The sequence below is a fragment of the Balaenoptera borealis genome, assembly GCF_965194805.1.
Source record: "Balaenoptera borealis genome assembly, chromosome: 5".
Taxonomy (NCBI): domain Eukaryota; kingdom Metazoa; phylum Chordata; class Mammalia; order Artiodactyla; family Balaenopteridae; genus Balaenoptera; species Balaenoptera borealis.
In genome coordinates this window covers 1,666,051-1,688,711 of record NC_138862.1, presented here as the reverse complement: position 1 = coordinate 1,688,711, position 22,661 = coordinate 1,666,051, and the positions used below count along the sequence as shown (strand labels likewise).

Sequence of the window (22,661 nt, the reverse complement as noted above, 5' to 3'; positions counted from 1 at the left end):
CAGTGCCTGTTTATAATCATTTGTGTGGCCCCTGCTTTAATGTCTTTGTCAAAAAACAAAAACACAAAAATCAAGAAAATCAAACCAAAGCAGATGCCCCGTGCAGAAGGAACGCCCTTCTTAGGCGGGTGGCACTGTACCCAGCATCTGCCCCCAGGGGGCGCTGCCGTCCTCGCGGCGGTCGGTGTACACCAGGCCGCGAACAGTGTGTGTGGATTTTCAAGGGAAGGAACTGGACCCGCGGTGGACTGGACCCCGCCTCTTGCTGGTCCCTGTGAAGCCGTGTGCTGGGATGCACCCTCCCTCGCTGTCCCTGGGGGAGCCCCTTCCAGAGGCCGGGAGGGAGCCTCACCGGCACGTTGATCTGGACGCCGTCGCAGTCCCCTCTGGGCTGGTCCACCTTCAATACCCCGTTACTGCAGAAGGAGTCGTAGGTGACTTTCAGGGTGTCAGGGAGGGTGTTGTGATCCAGAAAGACTCTGGAGGACAGTTTCTGCGGGCAAAGAGCATCGCCATCAGGCTCACCCCGCTGTCCCCGGCCCTTCCCGCCCCTTCCCAGCCGACGCCTGGCACGCCTCTCATCTCCCTCCCTCCACCCGTGTGTCCACTGAGAGCTCCATGGGCGCCGGGTCCTGCACCCCATGCCGCTGGTGGCAGGGTTACCCATGCCACGCCCCCCAACACAGGCCAGTGGAAGACAGGTCATAGCCCTGCAAGAACGGGAGCTCGACCGTCCACCCACCACTGAAACCCCAGTGCCTGGCACAGGGTGGGAGCTGGAAAAACTGTCTAAGTGAACGAGAGAGCGCGAGACAGACCGTCAGACAGGAAGAGAGACAGAGAAACAGAGATAGAGAGACACAGAGAGGTGAATGAGCCAAGAAACAGAGATAGAGAGACACAGAGAGGTGAATGAGCCAAGAAACAGAGATAGAGAGACACAGAGAGGTGAATGAGCCACTCGCTGAAGGTGGCATCATTGGTGCAAAGACAGAGCCCCCCATGGGCAGCATCTGGAGTTTGGGAGGGCCTGCTCGGGGTGGGGGGTGCCTAGGGCTCCAAGAGGGTACGAGCAGCAAACGGAGCTGCCTCAGTGGGGCTCTGACTCAATGCAGTGTCATCAGTGCTTACTGGGTGCTCCCAGCGAGCTGTGCTCGCGAGGCCAGCAGGCCCTTTGGCTGGAAGAGGGCCTGATGCTCGAGTCCCAGGGAAGGCATGGAGGGCCTGGGGTGGCACCTACCACACCATCAACGAGGAGGACAGCTGCCCTGGGGAAGTGCCTGAGGATGGCCCAAGAACGCAGGGGCTCTCCTCTCCAGACCATCCTCCTGTTGGCCTACAGCGGGGCGGCATCTTGGCTGACTACCCAGGGGGCACTTACGTTGTAGGCTTTCTTAATAAGCTGGACTACGTTGCTGGAATCGTCTGACAGCTCCCCGACTGCAGACTTGGGGATGATCTCCGTGAGCTTCTGTCAGGGAAGAAGACAGGTGGGCGTGGCCAGAACCCTGGTACCAGGACACCTCAGCATCCACCCAGTTTTGTAATAACATCCCAGAGGGTTTCCTTCCTGCTTCTGAGATGGCTCAGACAACCCTGCACCCAATTTCTTACTGTATTTAGTTAAGACAGCATGTGGTCAAGTGTTGTGCAGGCAAACGTTTAACCACTGGCTCTCAGGAAGAAAAACACCCTGAATTGCAGCGTTTGCCGATTTCCTCGGGAGAAGTACTCCGCCCTGGCTGATGTCCCAGCACTGAAGGCAGAGCTGGGAAGATGTGCCTCGCCGTGGTCAGATGCCACCCCGGCGGCTTCCCCGGTGGTCCAGTGGTTAAGAATCCGCCTTCCGATGCAGGCGACACGGGTTCACTCCCTGGTCAGAGAACTAAGATCCCACACGCCACGGGGCAACTAAGCCCACACGCCACAACTAGAGAGCCCACGCTGCAACGAAAGATCCCACATGCCTCAAGATCTGCCGCAGCCAAATAAAATAAATAAATAAATAAATAAGTCTATTAAAAAAAAAAAGATGCCCCCCCCCCATCACGCAGATGTGATAGGTACAAACAACCCAAGGGCACAGGTAATCATGAAATGTGGCGTAAAATCAGGAAGCGATGTGTTGTGAGCGTGTGAGTTGACATAATTTAACTTTCATAATGGCTGTGTTAAACAACATTGTGACAATTGGCTCTGGCAGGCGGGGCCGGCTGGTCCAGCGGCACCTCTGGGGTGGGCAGGCCGGAGCCCGGGGTCATGCAGACAAGCCTGGGGCAGCCTCCAGGGAACATCTGTGTCCCCTGCCACCCTTAGCTTAGCCCATCTTTCACGGGAAATTGCACCATCACTTTATCTTGCAGAACCAAGGGTGGGTCACGTCCCTGCCACAAAGCCCTGCTGTGACGCCCCAGAATGGAGTCCAGTCTCCCCCACAAAGCTCACGAGGACACACAGCCTGGCCACCCCACCTCCGGCCTCTGCCCCCCTCTCCCCTCCTCCTCAGCCTCGGGACCCCGCCAGGGCTCGGAGAGCCCTCCTGGCCACCTGCTCCATTCGGTGCAGAAACACGTACTAAGGAGGGTCCAGCGTAAGCTGCCCATACAGACGCGGGCCTCCTCGACCCCCCTCCCTAGGAGCCCCGGGAACGGGGTCAGGAAGCTAAGGCTCAGAAAGGCCTGTGACCTGCCCAGGGCCTTGTCCTTGCTGTCGGGGAGCAGGGTCTGGGGTCCGAGTCTCCCGTCTCCAGCTTCTACCCCATCAGCACACTGCCTTCTGGGACACGACTCCTGCTCCTAATAGCAAATTACTGGGACCCGCCACCTCCTGGCGACGAGGAGATGTTACGTCCCGTAACACGGTTGGGGACACGGCGGCTGCGAGGCCCTGACTTGCTGGCGCTCGGGCTGCTCATGTGGGCGGGTGCTCTCTCAGCGGCACCCGGCCACCAGCCCTGCTGTCCTTGTGGCTGGGCCAGCTCCCACTGCCAGCCCCCGGGGTCTTCCGGACACCTGCCCCTCCTCCCTCGGCGTCCCCTGCAACCTGTCCCCAGTCTGGGGTCCAGGAACGCTGATGGCAGGCGCGGCTGGCCCCACTGGCAAACGCCCCACACAGGCACAGCAGGCCACGGGCCTCAGCAGGAAGGGGACCGGGACTCAGGGAAGGAGAGGGGCCAGGAGGCGCTCCCAGCCCATCGCAGCCAGAGGCCGCCACGCTGAGCCCGGCAGATGAAAGCACAGCAAGCAAAACAGCCCCACAGTGACTGGGAGAAGGGAGGAGGGGTGAAAAACGCTCTAAGACAAAAGAAAATTCCCCACGAGAATTCCATGCCACAGAAAAATTTAGTAAGAACAGCAATTCAGAAAAGTCAGGACAGACCCAGGTCTCCTGAGCCGGGAAGGAAGTGCTGTCACAGCTGCTGGGGGGCCCGGGCGCCTGCTGGTTATGGGGGTGTTTTCCTCGCGACACTGAGCTGTGCTCTGGGGGTTCCAGAACCCTCCCGTGTACACCTTATACTGCGTGAACGGTGTTGACGTGCAAACGTATGTGGACACAAAACAAGGAACTTTCCCTGACATGAAGGATGGGGTCTGCAGACCCAAAGGGTTTCGTTGAGGCAAAACCACGATGACTGAAGTGCAAGGACTTGTCAGCGTCATGTGGCCTAACGAGGCCTCAGTCCCTCAGCAGCAGCGCTCACTCCCTGAAGCTCGGGCCGCCCGCGTGGCCACAGCCCACGCACCCAGCACGGAAGCAGAACTCGGGCTGTGGTCACCCTGGATTTTGTCACCATTCAGTTGCGACGCCATGTCCTGCCAGATTGCTCAAGCCCGCTTACCTCGTACGTTTTCACCATTCTCTTGGTCACAGCAAAGATGGGCTGGATGTTGCTTTCTGCCAGTTTGTGCGCCAGCTGGCCCACCGACGGGTAATCCTAGAGAGGGGACCCCCGGTCAGATGGCTCCCAAGGCTGGGGACAAGCCATCCAGGCTGCCTGTCCGCTCCTGTCGGCAGAAGTGACGGCCCAGGGCGCCTGCCTCTTGCTGTGATGGGGCCGCTCCCAGTGATGTTCGCAAACGCGTAAGATAATGGGATTAGGAGGGAAACTGACAATATTGAAATACACTCAAGAAAATATTAAAAGCTGCGAAGTGCTTCCTGATCAATGCACTAAAAAAGAAATCCAGTGGCAAGTAACCGCTCCCAGACACTCAAAGTGGAGAAGAGTGAGCGGCATTTGGCGGTGTCCACACTGTGGGGCGCTGGGGAGGCGCCTCTGACTTCTCCTGGGGGCGGCATCCCAGACGCTGCCCCCAGCACAGTGGCACCTATTTTCACAACCGCGTGACGTGCGCAATTTCAGGCAGAGGCTCACCGGAGCCTCAGATGTCACATCTGTCCTGTCCCAGTCGGTGGGCCCCTGAGAGCTGCCACCAACACCCACCTCGAGTCTGCAGGCTGCAGGTGGAGGACCCCAAGGGTCACATGTCTAAAGTCCTCTGCAGTGCCTGGGGTTTACGATGCCAGGGTGCCGAGCATCATTTCACAGCAGCCCTGGACCAGAGAATTCTGACCTCTTGGTGCCATTAAAGTGCTTCCCCCAGAGCGAGGGCCCCTCCCCACCCCTCTGGACCCCGGGCTGGGACTGAGCCTACCTCCCCACTCCCCCCGCCCAAGACACCGCACTCACGAATTCGTTGCTGCTTTTGTACATGTTGTCCTCCAGGTGGCAGCGGCCATCGTTGGGAGTCAGGATGGCGCCCAACTTCCCGTCTCCCGCAAAGTGGAAGCCATCATCCGTGGCAAACACCAGCAGCCTGGTGACGTTGCGCCAGCCGATTTCCTCCTGACAAGGAGAGGGCAGGGTGACCTGCCTCAGCTTCCCCAGCGGGGACCCACAGACTGGAGGAGCCAAGGCAGAGCTTGCCGTGTCGGCCTCAGGGCTGTGTGCCCCCCCCCCTGGGTTTTCTGGGGAGCAGGAGGACCAGAGACAGGACCCAGCGCCCAGGGGAGCCCGAGAAGTGTCTGTGGGGCGACAACCTCCCAGATGCCCAGGTGAACGTGTGGGACACCGAAGGGACAGGAATGCATGTTTACATTTGCATACTCGGTGGCCCAATCAGCTCACACCTAGGACCACCTCCTAAGGGGATACTCCCAAAGAAGAAAAAATTCTTAAAAATGTTTATCTCAGGGAAAAGCACTGCAAACACAGAGGGAGGAACCCACGGACACCGTGATGAGGGGGGGACAGAGCCAGGGCACACGCGCGTCATGAACCGTGACCTCACACAGAAATGAAAATGTGTGTCTGCGATGCAGGATGGTGCACCCAGGGACCAGAGAGTCTCGGGGACTGGGGTCTGCTCTGTGAAGGTGGCAGGACTGTGCGGCTATACACGGGTCGATGTGTTGCAACCCATCACAATACAGCGGCGGACAGGACCACGTGGCGAGGGGTCAGCAGGGGGCAGGGGACGGCCGGCACCGACACTAAAGCCACATAACTGTCGGGGAGCCTGGCCAGGACACCCTCTGTTCCTTGAGGGGCACTGGAAGCGGGGGTGATTCTACTGCAGGACCCGCCAGGGTTAGGTGGCTCAGGGGTCTTGCTTAACAGGATCATTTCCTTGCATTTAGGCTTCAAAAGATTTGCACAGGGTCGCAAGCTAATAGTGGAATCTGTAGGTGTCGTGACGGAGGCCCCCAGGTCTGGAGGAATCAGGGCAGGCAGGGGCCTCACCGGGCACGCGGCGACCTGCATCATGGCGTCCAGCCCGCCCTCAGGGGCGTCCAGGTTTCCCGAGATCAGCTGCTTCCCGACCTCTGTCTGGAACTGGTTGGAGTTGTCGGTGAGTTTCAGCACGTGCCTAAAGGCGAACGGGGCCTGGCACTCCTTCTCCTTGTTGGGGCACGGGTTCCGCAGCTTCTCGGGGTGCGTGTTGACGAAAGGGAGCACCGTCTTGTCCACGAAGGAGCCGAAGCCTAGGGGTCAGGCGGGCCGTGAGCCCCGGCTTCCCCACCTCATGCCGGGTGGGGGGGGAGGAGGAAGCAAGGTGGCACTTGGGGGGTTGCACCCAGGGACACTAGGTCTGGAGCCCTGGTGCCCTGCCCTCGGGACGCGGGGGCGCAGAGGTGCCCAGGGTGGGGGCCTGGGGGGCGTGCAGGCAGCAGGCTGGCCGGGGCTCAGGGGAGGAGGGAGCGGGCAGCTCACCGATGCGGCCGGACTCGGTGATCTCGTTGAGGGCCCGGAGCAGGTCGCCCCCCAGCTTCTTGACGTTGATGAGGTCGTCGAGCATGGAGTAGGAGAGGTCCATCAGGTAGTACAGGTCGATGGGGTAGCCCTTGGCCCGCTGGAAGGTCACGTTGAACGCAGCCGCCTGACCTGCGGGATTTGGGAATCGCGGGAGAGTGAAGGCACACCACCTCATCTAGCGGGGCTCGGGGGCACTGGTGCCCCCTGCACGCTTCAGGACCCTCATGACTTCCCCACTCTCTGAGGCCTGCGGGTAAGATGCAGGGCGCCTACTCGGATTCGAATTTCAGATAAAGAGCACATTCCCAAATAGAAGACTATTTGGGCACAGAGATACTGAAAAGTGTTCGTTGTTTATCTGGCATTGTTGAAATTGAGATCCACCTGGATCTCCCTCGATCTCCCCAGCAAGACCTTCTCTACCACCAGCCAGCAAGCAAATCCGTCCGCCCGGAAAGGGCTCCCTGGCCATCCTGGGGATATCCCCCTTCCTCAATCACATCCCGCTGGCTTCAGCTCTTCGTCATCTTAATCACCACCTGTACCTGTAATTACTTGTCTATCTGTCAATACGAATAGCCTGTGTCCCCAGCTCCCAGGATGGTGTCTAGCACACAGGTGGTGCTGGACAAAGACGTGAGGAATCGAGCTCCGAATCGAGTCCCCTCTGCCTGGCCCACCTTCCAGCATCAGCTCCCACGTGTGGCCACCCCAGCCCTGCCCAGGCCCATCCGCCACACCCCCTTGCTGCTCCACCACGCCGCCTTCCTGAAGGGCGTTTCTCGGAGCGCTAACAGGGTGCTATGTCCTGAACCTGGATCCGTGGTCAAGTCAGGTGGGCAACACTGATTTAAATGGTTACTAGGGTTCCTTGGCTGCAGGACTTGTCAGAGCCTTTACTTTGCCAAGAGTACCTGGCCTTCTGAGAGTGGGACAAATGAGTGCTTTCCAGATGGCTTGTTCTCCCTTTTAAAAAGGACACAGAACTCAGGGCTGAAAGAGAGACTGGGCGCCAGCCGCGGACGGGGTTCTTGCGGGCATCCTCCCCGGGGCAGAGAGAAGAGCTCAGACTGGTCCCCAGCAGTCCCAGGGCCTCGCCCAGCCCACCTGGCTGTCTGACCTGGACACGTGGATACACGGCCATCAGGGGCTGGCTCACCCCCAGCCGAGGCCAAGCCTACCTGGTCTCAGGTAGAGCGTCACTTTCTGCGGGGACAGCTGCTTCTGGCCCCCCACCTGGTCCTCCTGGGTCGTGGCGTGGCTCCTGGGGTCCATGATGTCATCCGTCGGGCAGCCCTTTGACAGCAGCTGCTCGCGCGTGTCACAGCGAGTGGAGTCAGGCTCCCCCTGCCCCGTGAAGTTCTGGGGGAGTCAGGGGTCAGGGGTCAGGGGCAGAGAAAAGATGGGAGCCCACACTGTGGGTGCTGTGCGAAGCTGACCCCCTCATCTGCACCGGATTCAGGTCAGGAGTCCCGGTGGGAGCGGGACGAGGCAGGGGCTGGGCGGCCTCCGGAGGGCCTCTTCACGAGGCTCCGCATCCCAGGAGAGCCCGGGAGCGGGCAGAGGCGACTCAGGAACCAACGTCTCCAGCCCCAGGTGGAGCCACGGGGACTCTCCGCGGCCCACGGAGCATCTGGCCCAGGGTGTTCAGGCCCTTGGGCAGCGTCAGCAGCACCCGACGAAGGAGGGAGTGGTTCCCTCCCAAGGGGACGCGAGCGCCCCCTCTTGGCCCACGTGTTAGCCCCCAGGCACCACGCGGACCTGGAATACAGGCCAGGGCTCTGGGCCAGGCAGTTCAGAAGGAAACAGGCCGGAGGGGAGCGTGGGGGTCCTGGGTCTTCCCTCGTGACCACTGTGCCCCCACGAAGGCCCCCTGGATGTGGACATGGCAGGGAGAGAGAAGCGGCCGCATTCAGAGGGTCCTGCCCTCGGCTTCCTCCGACAAAAGGAGGCTCGGAAGAGCAACCGCAGTAGGAGACCAGGCAGGTGCAGGGGGCGTGCCCAGTGCCGGGGCGGGGCCAGCCGAGGGGGGGTGCTTCCTGAGCTGCCTCTGAACTGTCCTCGCTTTTGGAACCCTATCAATGATTTAAGTACTCGGGAAAGAAAATTAACAGGAATGGAGACGGAAGAAACCCCTAAAATGGAATCCACTCGGAAACAATTGAACCTGACTGCATTTCAAATGCATATGATAAACTCAGGAAAGGGAAGGGAGAAATTCAACCTGAGGAGGGACTTTTTAAGCCGGGACTATGACCGCACCCCAACAAGAGGAGACAACACAGACCACACCCGATTTCCCCCCTGCAGTGGTGTGGGTAGCAACTCTGTAACCACTTTCTGTGAATCGTAGGATTAAGAAAATGGGGAAATGTATTGCGGATGTTGGGAGCCTGGCTTCTCATGAAGGGGAACCAGGAACCCTCAGAGAAATGTCTGAGTCCCCAGTGGGGGCCAGGAAAGTGCAGACGGGCCTGGAGCTCTGCTGATCCCAGAGAGTAAGAGAGCTCAGGAAGTGATGCTGGGGCGTGCTGACAGGACACAGGGCCAGCCTGGGGGCTCCCAAAGGCCAAACGGGGAACAATTTGAGCTTCAAAATGACAAAATGAAAGTGATAGCTTATAAGCTACTGAATAAAATAAACATCTACGGGTCCACACCGATGAGAGAGACAGAGAGAGGGAGATTGGGGGAAGGAAAAATTCCTCCTTACATTAGAAGCCATTAGAAGGAGTAATGAACAGGAATGTCACCATTTTGCAACCATCCCAGTGAGAACTGATTCAGGCACCCAACACCAACGGATGCTCAAGTTAGTGGGTGTAAGCCTGATGGGAAGCAGAGTATTTCCTGGCCTCGGAGTATCTCTCCACAACTTACTTACTATTGCAAAAGGGAAATAGTGACGTCATGGTGGAGAGCCTGGCAGACGCCACCTCAGCTGCGTGGTCCAGGCTGCATCCCCAGTATCAGGACGAAGTGACAACAGGAGCCCTGCATGGGGTTCCTGCCAAAACGCCCACCTTGGGCTGAATCAGAGGGCATGCCAGACAAACCCATATGATGGGCATTCTGCAAAACTGCTGTCCTGAACTCCTCGGAAATGTCAAGGATGTGAAAGACAAAGAAAGCTGACGAATGTTCCAGATTGCAGGAGATAAAGAGACATTTGAATGCAATGTGTGGCCCTGGATTATAATATTGACCAGTGGGGTAGGTGCGGAGTGGAGGGGAGGGGGGGATGATATCAAAGACATTATTGGAACAATTGGCAAAATTTGCACAAGGTGTGTAAACTTGATCAGCGTAAAGTACCGTGTTAAGTTTCCAATCTTTGATAAATGCACTGTGGTTTTGTGAGTGCCTTGTTCTCGGGAAAGTCCCTGGAAATATTAAGGGACAAAGGGGTTTGTGTCTGCAAGCTACCCTCAAACAACTGAGAAAAAAAAAAATGTGTGCATGTGTGTGTTTCCAAACAGACCTGTGGTGTCAGAACCTGTGGTGTCAGGGACCCCCGTGAGGAGGGCATGGTCAGGATCTGGGGGTCCCTAGGGAAGGGGTCCTCCCCAGGAGGAGGTGGAGCTACCCCAAGTCCTGGCCGTCTTGGGCCTTTGCCTTTCTTCCCAGAGGGTCTCACAAGTAAAACATGAAGTCACTAAGGACAGCAGAGAGTTAGGTTTCCAGCAGGGAACTTCCCCAGTCCTCCGTGTTCCGGGAGCGGACAGCGGGGCACACGGGCGGGTGGCAGCAGCTGCCTTCCTGCTGCAAGCGCCTCTGCCTTGTCTCTGGCCAGGGCTCCTGCCTCTGGGGCTCGGGCTGCACCTGTCCACACCCAGCGGTTTCACTCTCAGATCTGCTTCTGCCAGGCTGCCTGGGGACGTGCTGTGTCTGCCTGTCTGTCTCTCTGACAGCACTGTGTCCCTGGGCTGCTCCTGCCCCACTAGAAAGCGGAGTGGTGAAGCTCCTGGAGGCCAGCAGTTGCAGGGGCAGGGAAGGGGGTCCAGCCCAGGAGGAGGGAAGCGGGGAAGGGCAGGCCAGGCGTGAGGACCCTCAGGGTGGCTGACGGCATTCAGTGAAGCTCTTACCAGCTTCTGGCACCAGGCGCAGCCGGGCCCTGACTCGATGCAGTCCCGGCAGGTGCTGACCTTGTACTTGGTGCACTCCTGGGACAGGACTGGGGGAGAGGAGACAGGCTGGTGGGCGTAGACCCCCACAGAGGCAGCAGGCCCTCCAGGGACCGGGGGTGTGAATGGGGGTGGTGGAGAAGAAGGGGCAGCGGGAGGGAGGGAGGAAACCAGGGCCCCAGGGGAAGCGGCCTCCAGGAGGGTGGGCCCCACGGTGGGCGGGGGAATGGAGGAGGACGGCAGGGCAGGGCCCTTCCTAAGCCTCCACCAGGGGACTTCGGGGCAGGAGGGTGCCAGGGCGGGTCCCATTCCTCCCATGAGGAGCTCCCCCCGCGGCACTCACCGGACCGGAGGGCAAGCAGGCCCACCAGGGGCAGCAGCAGGGGGCGCTGGCGCAGCATGTCCTGTGGAGGGACAGGGGCGGTGACAGGGCCTGGGGCCCCAGACTTGGGGCGTAGAGATGCAGAGCTGGGCGGGCCGTCCCTGCTGCCGAGGGGTGCTCAGCGCTGGGGCGCAGCCAGCACGGGGCAGTCTCCCCGACCCCCCTCAGCGGGGCTGTGCGGGCCAGCGGGGGAGGAGGCCTGAGTGGGGCTGCGTGCGCCCCACACCGCTGAGCCCCCAGCCTCCGAGGACCATCAGGGAGTGGGCCTCCTGGCAGTGACACACGCACACGTGCTCACACGCACACGTACACACTCACCACGCGTGTGCGCACACACAGGCGCCCAAGGTGCCGCGCGCTCCGGGTCAGGGCCCCGCGTGGCCTTCGTGGCCCTGAGCCCTCGGTGAATTGAGCTGAGCTTGGAGCAGAGACTCGGGCGGCCCAGGCCTCCTGGGAGGAGGCTGAACCAGGACTTGGAAGAGAAGCCAACTCTGAGCACCTACTGGCGCCAGGACCGTGCCAGCTGCCCGCTGGGCGAGGAAGTGTAATCGGGCAGGACATCTGGGGCCTGCCTGGGACAGACCCCTCCCCCCATATCCTCTTCCTGCCTCTTGTCTGTAGAAAAGCTTAGTCTCCCAGGCCTCCCCTGAGTCACAAAATGTGAACACGTTGTGACAAAAGTAGCAGTTGGGCCAGGAGAACTGGTAAGAATTCAAACAGTAAATCAGCCATACGGCAGTCACAGAATCTTTAGTTCCTCCTTGAAGTACCTAGATAACGGTATCTGATGCACATATCCTAAGCTGTTTTACAGATGCTAAAACCCCTACCAAATGGAAGAAGTTAATTGCACAATGACCATGAACATGTAGCCCCCAGACCTACTGGAGCCTAAGGATTGATAATGTGAACCTCTGTGACCCCGCCTTGTTACCTCACCATCAGCCAGTCAAAGAACTGTGCACGAGCTGATCGCATACCCTGCGACCCCCCTCCCTCACCTGGCCTTTAAAAACGCTTTGCCGAAACCCTATGGGGAGCTCGGGGTTTTCTGGGCCTGAGCCACCCGTCTCCTTGCTCGGCCCTGCAATAAACTTTTCTCTGCTCCAAACTCCGATGTTTCGGTTTGTTTGGCCTCACTGTGCATCAGGCACACGAACTTGGGCTGTTTGACCACAGAAGGGCCCGCAGAGCCGTCACCTGCTGCCCGAGGCCACGAGCTCTAGGCGACCATTATTTTGCTCTTCTTAGTCCACACCTGCTGGGCCTGGGGTGAGGCGTGGACAGGGCGCTGGGCCATCACCGGCTGGTCCTGATGTTCCCAGAGGCAAGAGCATGGGGCGGGGCTGGGGGCCTGGCGCTGGGGCTCCGGGTCTTGGAGGTGGAAGCAGCACCTTCAAACCCGCTGCGCAGGGGCCGGCAGGGCAGCTCCACCCTCCCCCGGAAGTGCCCCGAGGGACCCAGGCTGGGCCCAACCCTCCTCCAGGCCAGCTCCCGGGAGGCGTGGCAGAGCTTCGTGGGCCCGCGAGCCCCCACGTCTGAGAACCCGTAGGGCTGCTGCCTTTTAATCTGACGCCAAGAGAGCGGAGCGGGTGCTGAGGAGCCAACAAACCAGAGGCAGCAGGCAGGAAGGGGAGTGTTTTATCAGAAACCAAGATCAAGGCTCACCCTGACTCTGCCTTCGGACGCCAGCCCCTCTCCCCAGCACGCCGCCTGACGGTGCTGGGCCAGCATGGTGCGCCCAGGGTCCCGAGTCCGGGCCGGCACATGCTCCGACCCAAGGTCCACTTGTGTGGAAGACCATGTGGCCCCTGCCGTGGCGGCCTCTGCCGTGGCCTGTGGGCTCTGGGTGCACCTGGAGGTGGGTCCTGCCCTCGCCTCTGCTCTCCCGTAACCCCTGCACGTGTACCAGGGGCTCTGGGGTGGAGGAGGATCCCAGGGGGTCCCATGGGGAGACCCAGTGCTTAGAGGCCCCGCCCAGCCCCACTCTCCGGTCTTTTTGGGGGTGACCCCACACCCCAGTCCCCACCAAGATTATAATCAGGAGCTAGAAGTGTCAAAACAGAACAGACCCCTTCCCTTTCTTTCCTCTTCGGGTCAAAAGCAGAACTTACGCCCTGCTCTGGCTTCCGGGGTCACAGAGCGGGAGCTGGGAAGGTGCTTTCGGTTTACTCCACGCCCACCCACTTGTGAAAGCCCCGTGTTGCCCCAGAGCCCCCTGGGCCCCCTACCGTTCCGTAGCCGGATGCCCCGTGAGGCCCACGCGTGCTCGCTGACCCCCCTGGCTGACCTGGGCGCCGCCGGGCCCTGTCGGCCTCAGGACAGCACCCCACTTCGGGGGCAGAGGCTGCTCCCAGTAGAGGTCGGGGAGCCCCCGCCCCAGGCGCCCCAGCTGTGCACGTAGCCGGCGGGGGGGCCAGTCCTGCCAGGGGTGGGGAAGGCCCTCCAAAAGCAGCTCGACGCCCTTTCCTGTGGCCACGGACCCCAAACAGTCACAGCAACCAGCAGGCAAACCCCTGTCCTCGCCTGCGGAAACCGAGGCCCCGGCGGCGGCAGGATGCGGACCCGGTGCCGCTCACAGCGGGCGCACCCGCGCACGCGGTGGGGAGAGCGCCTTGGTTATGGCAAGAAGACCCACAGGCCACAGGTCCCGTCCACAGGAGGGGCGTCGCCGGTCTCTCTTCCCCCTTAAGCACTGGACTCCCGCCGCGACCGGCTCCGCCCCAGCCCCAGTGCCCACGGCCCCTCGGGGGCAGGACGCCCGCACACGCGGTGGCTCTGGGAGCTCGGAGCGCGGAGCCTGCAGCCAGCCCTCCTCTCGGCCCCGGGCAGGGGTCCCAGTGGACGCGCCCGGCAGCCAGGACTGGCCATCAGAGGCCCCGATGCCGCAACCAGCATGGCGGGGCCTCACAGACCAAGGCCTCCTCTGGGTGTCGTCCTGGGGCCCGGCCCCCTGGACGGCGCAGGGCAGTGCCCGTGCCCGGGTCCCCGGCTGCCCCAGCGGCATACTCTGCCTCGGCTCCCTCTGTGTGCCTGGAAGGGCTTGCGGGCCTGGTCCCGCTCTGGGGGAGGGCAGGCTCGGACCGCCCTCGTGAATGTGAGGCCCCAACTCGGCTGGGACAGCTGGTCCGAGAGCAGGGAGGAGGGCGCGGGCTCCAGCTGGGCCACCCGAACCCAGACCTGCGGCACCCTCCCTGCCACTCCGACGGCCCCCAGGCTGCACTCTCCCCAGATCTAAGGGCGGCCCCGCCCCAGGACTCAAGGTGCAAAACCCCAAGTCGAGGTGGCTTGAGAAACCCAAGGCCCCACGGGCCTGTGAGGACTTTGCGTCAGAACTACCCTTGAGCTTGACCCTGCCCGACAGGGGGTTGCTGGCGCGACCGAGTGCAATGGCAGGAAGTGGCGCATCCCCGTGGACCCCGGGCACCCTGAGGATCACCCTTCACGATGAATAAAGCTCTGAGCGTCGGGGTCCATCAGAGAACATCAGAAGAAAAATAGGATATATTCCTTCCAAATCCCACACACTCCACAAAAGCCCATTGTCCCTATTTGGTAAAAGAAGAGAAAGAGGAAACATCAAAAAAGAAAGAAAAATTTAAGTGGCAGAGGGAGGCCCCACGTCGGAGGCAGGGTAAGCTGCTGTCGGATCAGGCTTGCTGTCAAAGATGAAAGGTTTGCCAAAGTGCAGACCCTTAGACAAGGCCCTGTGGGGCCCCAGGACTCACCGACCGTCAGGACTTGGCATCAGGGCCTGCCCTTGACCGTTCAAGGTCAGACCATAAACCACCTGGTGCTGGTTTCCAAGAGGCATGGCCAGCAAGTGGCAAGGAACAGAGATGCTGTCAGGAAAATGTTAAAAGAGGGGAAGGCAGGGGTGCGGTATTCATGCCAGGGGCTGAGGATTCAAGGCTGTTTCATGTAGAAAAAGGCCAGTGTTGACAATGGATCTAAAATAGGCATCAACCTTTTTAAACCAAAAGACAAAGTTAGGGTGTGGTCGTTTCTGCTTTATGTAAAGACAAAAAAGAATTGGACAGAAGTGGATTCCAGTGGGGGCTGGAACCCCTCCCCCCTGCCCCAGGTCACGGAGTTTCCAGACAGATCAGAAGACAAGGGCAGAGGGGATTGAGGAGGAGGCCACCCCCGTATTCTCTGAACCCACACATTCTCGGCCCCAGGAGAATCCACTGCACATGTTCATCACTGCTCCGTTCACCACCCGTGAAGGCTGATGGTAGAAATTTTAAGGGCCACAGTTTCTGACCAAATGGAATAAAATGAGATGCCACCCCAACACACACATATTAATTAGAACCTTTAAAACATTCTGCCCAATATCCCGTAAGTCCAAGAGGAAATCAAATTTATATGTACAGACACTTCAGAAAAGAGACAGCACAACTTTCTCTGTTCAACGGGTCCCCGATGGAGAGAGAAGCCCGAGGCCCTAAATGCTTTTCTGCCTGACGGAAGGGAATGATGATAAACGTGCAGGACGGAAAGTTCAGACGTGAGAGAAAGAGCCACAAAGCTCAGGAAATAAGGGAAGGGAGGTGGGAAATACACAGACAACAGAAAAAGTCGATGAATCTGAAAACAAACAGAAAAGCTAAAATTGATAAAGACATTGAAAATCATTTCTTTGGAAAAAGCAATAAAATGGGTCATCTGGAAGAGAGCTTGTATGGCAGTCGCCAGGGAGCTTAGGAAAGGAAGAGGTAAGGCAGCAGTGAGCTGTGCACTGGCCTGTAAAACGCATCCAGAAGCTTCGGGGACAAAGTCGGTGTGACCCTGGCCCTCGGGCCGGTGGCCAGGGGAAGGGAAGCAAGCAGTGGCACTCCGGCCTCAAAGGCACCAGGCACAGCAGGTTCCCGGGAAGCCACGTGCCATGGCAGTGCCCCCTTCAAACCATGGGACCCGTAAACCCAGGTTTAGGAAATAAAATGATAAAAGGAATAGAAGAATGTGTATCTCAGAGTAAGGACACTGAGTGTAAAAACTAAGGGAGAAAATACCAAGAAGATAGACTCAGACTTCCCTGGTGGTCCAGTGGTTAAGACTCTGTGCTCCCAATAGAGGGGGCCTGGGTTCGATCCCTGGTCAGGGAACTAGATCCTGCATGCGTGCTGCAACTAAGACCCAGTGCAGCCAAATAAATAAATAAATAAATATCAAAAAAAAGAAGAAGGGCTTCCCTGGTGGCGCACTGGTTGAGAGTCTGCCTGCCAATGCAGGGGACACGGGTTCGAGCCCTGGTCTGGGAAGATCCCACATGCCGCGGAGCAACTAGGCCCGTGAGCCACAACTACTGAGCCTGCGTGTCTGGAGCCTGTGCTCCGCAACAAGAGAGGCCGTGATAGTGAGAGGCCCGCGCACCGTGATGAAGAGTGGCCCCCGCTTGCCGCAACTGGAGAAAGCCCTCGCACAGAAATGAAGACCCAACACAGCCATAAATAAATAAATAAATAAATAAATAAATAAATAAATATTTAAAAACAAAAACAAAACACATTAATTATAAAAAAAAAAAGAAGAAGATAGACTCTAAGATGAAAACTCTAATTCGAAAAGATACATGCACCCCAGTGTTCATAACAGCACTATTCACAATAGCCAAGACATGGAAGCAACCTAAGTGTCCATCAACAGAGGAATGGATAAAGAAGATGTGGTACATATATACAGTGGAACACTACTCAGCCATAAAAAGGAATGAAATAATGCCATTTGCAGCAACATGGAAGGACCTACAAAATTACTATACGAAGTGAAGTAAGTCAGACAAAGAAAGACAAATAGCATATGATATCACTTATATTTGGAATCTAAAAATTGATACAAATGAACTAATTTACAGAACAGAAACAGACTCACAGACATAGAAAACAAATTGATGGTTTAAAAGGGTAAAGGGGGAAGGGATAAATTAGGAGTTTGGGATTAACATATACACACCATTCTGTATAAAATAGATAAACAATAAGGACCTACTGTATAGCACAGGGAACTATATTCGATATCTGTAATAACCTATAATGCAAAAGAAACTGAAAAAGAATATATATATATGAAACTGAATCACTTTGCTGTACACCTGAAACATGGTAAATCAACTACACTTGAATAAATTAAATAAATAAAAAGAAGACAGGCTCTAAAAACAAATTTTGTACATAAAAAATTGAATAGATGAAAATATTTAGTACCTGTCTCATGCAGAAGGTGAATGGTAATCTTTGTGTCCAAGGAGATTTTAGAAATAATAACAAAAAGGCAAATACCCCATAGAAAAGGATCTTGTGAACAGATAATTCACAAAAGAAGAAATGCAGCTTGTTACCAAACATTTGAAAAGGTTGCTCTGGCAGATAATTGGGTATTGTAATCAAAATATCTAGATTCCTGGTCTAGCTGTCAAACTGGACACTGTTTTTAACATCCCTGAGGCCCACCCAGCGGAACCTACATGGCATGAAAATGTGTGAACGGCTGCTCGCAGCTCAATTTTTACAATCAAAAGTCGCTGTGTGGGAAAACAATAAATGTAAATAACCAAAATAGGCCATGTTTCTTCTGTGTGGTGGCATTAGAAGTATTTTCAATTTTCTTCATTATTCTGGTTTGTATTTTCCAAACCTTCTGCAATAAACATATATAATGATTTTTTTTTAAATTCATACATTTAAGAAAATCTGAATATCGTGGTGGTTGAGGAATTGCTTGGAAATGTCTCTAGATTCCTAAAGTGGTCAGTTTCTCTGTTCCCACTGCTGACACTTCTGAGGACAGTGGCCCCCTGCTGGGACATCTGCTCATAGCTCGTTTGCTCACTCATTCATTCACTGAACAAGTGCTGCCTGTCTGGCCCCTGGGCACTGCTCTCCGGGATTCTAGGATTCTGACCTCTGCCAAGACCTTAGGGCACCTCCACACCCCACACCTCCTCCAGATTCCCATCACACCCGAAAGCCCCACTGCTGCAGACACCAACGCATGGCCACACCCACACTATTTAAAAATGAACTGGTGGGTTTTCATCACTAGGTGTTCAGCAAGGGCCTCCAGACCACTGTCGGATGCTTCCAACTTGCAACAAATTATAAAGCATTTGTTTTGTCTTTTGTAACCATATACAAATAAAATATGTTTACAAAAAAAATAAATTGGTGGAAGCACGGCTCCCGAGGGGCTGCCTTTCTGTGTGCCCCCAGCCCCGGGAACACTGTGAGAGAAGGCCTGCCCCGTGCCCACGGAGGCCCGTCAGGCAGGAGCCCTGGCTCGGTGAGGTCTCGTCCGTCAAGGAGGCTGACCTCAATCCCTGACCTTAGCTCCTCAGCCAGCAGGGAACCCTTCCAACTACTTCTGGCTGCAGCCCAGGGTGCGACATACCCAGACGACCTTCCCTCCGGAAGCTTCCAGAGCAGCGGAATCAGGCCACATGGGTGCGGAGGCCTCTGCATCTCAGACTGGCCAGATCTGAGCATCCGAGGGGCCTGACCCCACATCTGCCAATGGGAAAGGGGCCGCGACTTGCTCTGTGACGACTCCTGGGAAGAGGGCAGTGGCTGTGCAAGGTTGGGCCACAGCGCTGGGGACCACGGCAGACATGGTCAGTCCTCAAGGGAGCCTCGGCTAGTGGGTGGCGGTCCCTGCCTGGAGAGCCACTCAGGACCCCCGATCCCAGAGGACCAGGGCAGGGCACTGCCCACCCTGCTGGCCTGGCTACACTCTGCACTCACAGCCTCAGTTCGCCCGCAGCTGCCCTGCGGGTGGACCAAACCTGCTCCCTGTTCCTAGGGAGGGCTCTGAGAGGGTCAGGCCCTCAGCCGCACAGCCAGGACAGACGCCAGGACTGGGGCCCACGTCAGCCTGACCCCAGGGCTGACACGCTCAAGTCTACGCCCAGCTGCCGAGTGAGTGTGGACGGGTGACTTCCCCTTCTGGACCTCAGTTTCCTCCCTTGTCACAGAGAGCCAAGGGTGCTGTGATGGTGAATTTCATGTGCCAACTCCGCTGGGCCATGGTACCCAGATGTTTGCTCAAACCCTGGTCTGGATGTTTGCTGCAAAGGTGTTTCTTAGATGAGCTCAACATGACATCAGTGGGCTCTGAGTAAAGCACACGGCCCTCCATGATGTGGGCGGGCCTCATCCAACCAGTCGAAGGCCTTGAAGGAAAGACTGATGTCCCCCAGGAAGGGGAGACCTCTGCCTCCAGACGGCCTTTGGGCTTGAGCTGCAATGTCGCCTCTCCTCTGGGTCTCCAGCCCACCCTGCAGATTTGGGGTTTGCTAGCCTCCACAATCGTACAAGCCCCTAAATGAATCTCTGCCTCTGTACACACACACACACAGGCACACGTGTACACATCCTATTGGTTCTGTCTCTCTGGGGAGCTCGCACTAGTACAGACCCCAACATGAACACCCCAGGGTCAGGGAAAGCTGCTAGAGGTGTTTCTTAACACCACTTCGAGGTGAGCAGGCAGAGCCGTGCTTTCCTGCTCCGTGTGTTTCAGAGGCAGTGAGGGTACCCGGCTCCTGTTTCTCTCCACCGCCATCAGAGCCCTGCGGTGGTGGCACCCCACCCCTGAGCCTGCGTGACACGGTTTCAGACCTGGGCCGCGTGGGGCGCCGTGCTGAGCAGGGACCGTGCCGGGGCTCGCGCGGAAGCCAGGGTCTGCTGGCTCCCTGGCACCCCCGGCCCTGCTGCTCGACTGCTGGAGAGTGAGCCGCCCGGACACCCCCGGCTCTGGGTGGGGGGGACCTTGGACCAGGCAGGAAGGCCTGCCCGGGTCACAGGCTGGCAGCTCGGGGACTTGACCGCACCTGCCATGTCACCAAGACACCCACTCGTCAGCGGTGGGAGAGACTGGAAACCCCCAGGCCCACCGAGGACTCCCCTCTCCATGGGCTACCCTGCCCGGGAGGGGGAAGGCAGGGGCTCTTTCCGAGCAGCCGGGGGACCCCGCCCGCTGCTACAGCTGAACGTGGGCTCCACCAGCCTGACGGGGGACGGGGCCCCAGCGGCCAGGCAGGTGACACGCGGCAGCACGGCTGGGACAGGTGGGTCTCGGCACCTTCCCCCGCCAGCCGCTTGCTCCCTGGGGGCCTCAGCGCCTCCGTCGGGCCTCAGCTCCCCGCTCGGGCAGGTCTGGGTGAGGTGACGACAGAACCGACACCCCATTTTAGGTCCAGTTTGCGCAAAGGGAAACAGACAGTGACCACACTAGCATCCCAGCCCTGCCCGCCTGGTGGTGTCACCGGGGCGTCACCAGGAGACTGCCTAGTGCTGGCGGGGAGCGCCGGATGGGGCTTCTCAGCTGGGGGCACAGTTATTAACGCCGGCAGCTGTCCCACGACGTGGGCTCAGGCGGGACCGTGGGCCGCTCGCAGTGGCAGGTGTGCAGGCCGCCGGACCCTGCCACCCAGGACCCATCCTAGAGCTGGCGGGGCCTGAGTCAGGAGAGGCCACCGCGGGCTCCGTGCTGCCCCATTCGTGGGGCGGACGCCTCTCCACAGCCCTGTAACCGGCGGAGCTCGGCCTGAGCTGAACACGCGGGACCCTGTGGACGCAGGCCCACACCTCCGCCCCCTCCAGGGAAGTGAGTTTTGAATTACAATTTGATATAGAGTCAGCTGGAGTGTAAATACCGGCCCATTTCGCAGGTGGGAGGCCCAGCAGCCGGCCTATCTCCTGCCCATCTTGCCAGGGTGCAGGCAGGGCAGGCCTCTCTCCTCCCCTGGACAGTGGTGGCCCCTCTGCTGAGCTTCTGCAGGGCCCCTGGCTGTCTGGGCTGTCTTCCCTCGTGACATCTCCAGGAGGTGACCGTGACCGGCACAGTGCAAGCTGACAGCCGCAGGCAGACAAGTCCACGCAGCTTTCAGCGAGAAACCCGAGGCCGGTGGGGCGGTGTCTGGCTGCCGGGCCGAGCCCCTCGAGAAATGCCTCGATTCACTCCCGTTGGGACAAAGCCCTGGGGCAGCCGTGAGTCCCCTCGCCCAGCGCTTGTCCGGGTCCTCGGGCCCCAGTCCCCCCACTCCTAAGGGGACAGGCCTCCAGGGGCCTGGCTGTGGGAGGTTTAGGTCAGACATCCAATGCCTGACCCCCTAAAGCTTAACTGTCACCCAGCGTGTTCACATCATTAGGCCAGAGCTGGTGAAACTTCGGGAGTCCGAGAGAAGCAGCAGACCCACCCCCGAGACAATGTACCGTGCACACACACACACAGACACACACACATACACACACAGACACACACACACAGACACACACACATACACACACAGACACACACACACACACACAGACACACAGACACACAGACATACACACACACAGACACACAGACACACACACAGACATATACACACACACACAGACACACATACACACAGACACACACACAGACACACACACACGCGCTCACGCACACACACACTCTGCTGGAGGACAGAACCACCCCGGCAACCACGGAGCTGTGAAGACAGAACGGGACCCGCTCAAGCAGGAAGAGGAAGGCGCAGCTGGGGAAGCCAAGGGACCCTCCTGCAGAGCCTGGCCGTGCTGGCCCCGTACCCACCAGACGGGGGTCTTGCCTGTCCCCCAGCCTCCTCCTGGCTCTGCCGGGCCTTGCAGCCCCCGCACTGGGGGCTCAGCAAGTGCCTGGGGCTTGTTGAGGGACCCTCACCCGGGGAGCCGAGGCTGGGGTCTGAGTGCATCCCCCCGCCATGCCGGTCCCACCTCCTTGGTTACATCCCTCCCATCACCCCGCCACTAGCTCTGCCCACGGTGGGCTCAGCACTTCCCCTTGCCGGACCTCAGCTCAGGGGGCCTAGAGTGGACGATCCCAGGGTGTGTGACACGGACCAGGGCCACCAGGTCCTCTGCAGGCTGGGCCCCTTGGAGCTGCCCGCCTTGGGAAAGGCAGCAGCCACGGCCGGGGGAAGAGCCTCAGGGCTGAGGTGCCCCCTTCAGATGAACCAGCCCGACACAGAGGGGCCTCTGTCCACTCACCCGCCGACGCCCTGGAGGTCTCAGCAGGGGTGGTCCTGGCTGGGCTGGCAGGGGCTTCGGCTCCACTCTTCACCAGGCTGGTGCTGCAGCAGGTGTGGGAAGACACCGGCCCGCCTGAGACCCCGCTGGTGAGGGCACGATGCTTCCTGTTCTAAGTCAGGAACTGGAGGAAGTAGTTACATGTGGCTGATTGCACCACACGCGTCCCTCCCAACCTCAGTCCCTCTGCCTACAGGGCCTCCGACAGAGGGCTGTCAGAGGAGCAACACACAATGGGAACACACCATCCGTCACACACGCTCACAGCTGGAAGTGGAACAGCGTGCAGGGAGGATGGAGTGGGAGCAGGGCCTCCGGCGGCACCATGCGACGCCCCCACGGGCCGAGGGGCTGGCCGTGCCCCGCAGGGGACAGAAAACCCCGGAGGGCGGTGCCCAGGAAGTTTCACCCCAGGAAGGGAGCCGGCCTGCAGACTGAGCACACGGGAGGGGAGCGTGCACCCACCAAAGAAGAAGCAGACAGGCACTGGGGACTCAAACTTGGGTCACGGAAATAAAAAAGCATCACACGGACCAAAGGGCAGAATAAGAAGCTGGAGAGCAAATCAGTTGGAGGGCAGGATGAGGGCATCGGCTTGGGAGGACAGTGGGACAGGGAAGAGGCAAGTCCATCTGCCCTGCGCTGCCCACAGGAATTCCAGGAGAGAACAGTAAACAGAGAGGGGAGAGACTCAGACAACAGAAGAGAAGTTCCGAGAGAGAGGACCCAGATGAAGAGGCTGCTGCATGGCTTGGGAGGAAGAACAAAGGTCCCGAAACTGGTTAAATTGTGATGCCATCACAGAACATTAGTGATAGAAAGAAAGCAGGACAGATTCAGAG

At 58.5% G+C, this 22,661-nt stretch overlaps 1 protein-coding gene across 4 annotated transcripts in view; it reads right to left on the bottom strand.

Moving 5' to 3' along the window:
• ITGB2 (integrin subunit beta 2) overlaps positions 1-22,661 on the bottom strand; it is a 35,514-nt gene that overhangs the window by 5,581 nt on the left and 7,272 nt on the right. The window contains exons 1-11 of one of the 4 annotated variants that reach the window (XM_082392533.1): positions 22,065-22,080; positions 21,781-21,863; positions 10,724-10,784; positions 10,342-10,430; positions 7,438-7,618; positions 6,215-6,385; positions 5,744-5,985; positions 4,691-4,846; positions 3,839-3,934; positions 1,382-1,471; positions 353-493 (exon numbers count right to left, since the gene is read on the bottom strand). In XM_082392533.1, coding sequence (XP_082248659.1) covers positions 353-493; positions 1,382-1,471; positions 3,839-3,934; positions 4,691-4,846; positions 5,744-5,985; positions 6,215-6,385; positions 7,438-7,618; positions 10,342-10,430; positions 10,724-10,781 — 1,224 coding nt within the window. In that variant the 5' untranslated portion in view covers positions 10,782-10,784; positions 21,781-21,863; positions 22,065-22,080. Of the gene's footprint in view, positions 1-352; positions 494-1,381; positions 1,472-3,838; positions 3,935-4,690; positions 4,847-5,743; positions 5,986-6,214; positions 6,386-7,437; positions 7,619-10,341; positions 10,431-10,723; positions 10,785-11,080; positions 12,622-21,780; positions 22,017-22,064; positions 22,081-22,661 lie in introns of those variants that run through there. The other 3 variants (XM_082392534.1, XM_082392532.1, XM_082392531.1) reach the window with 3 other exon arrangements.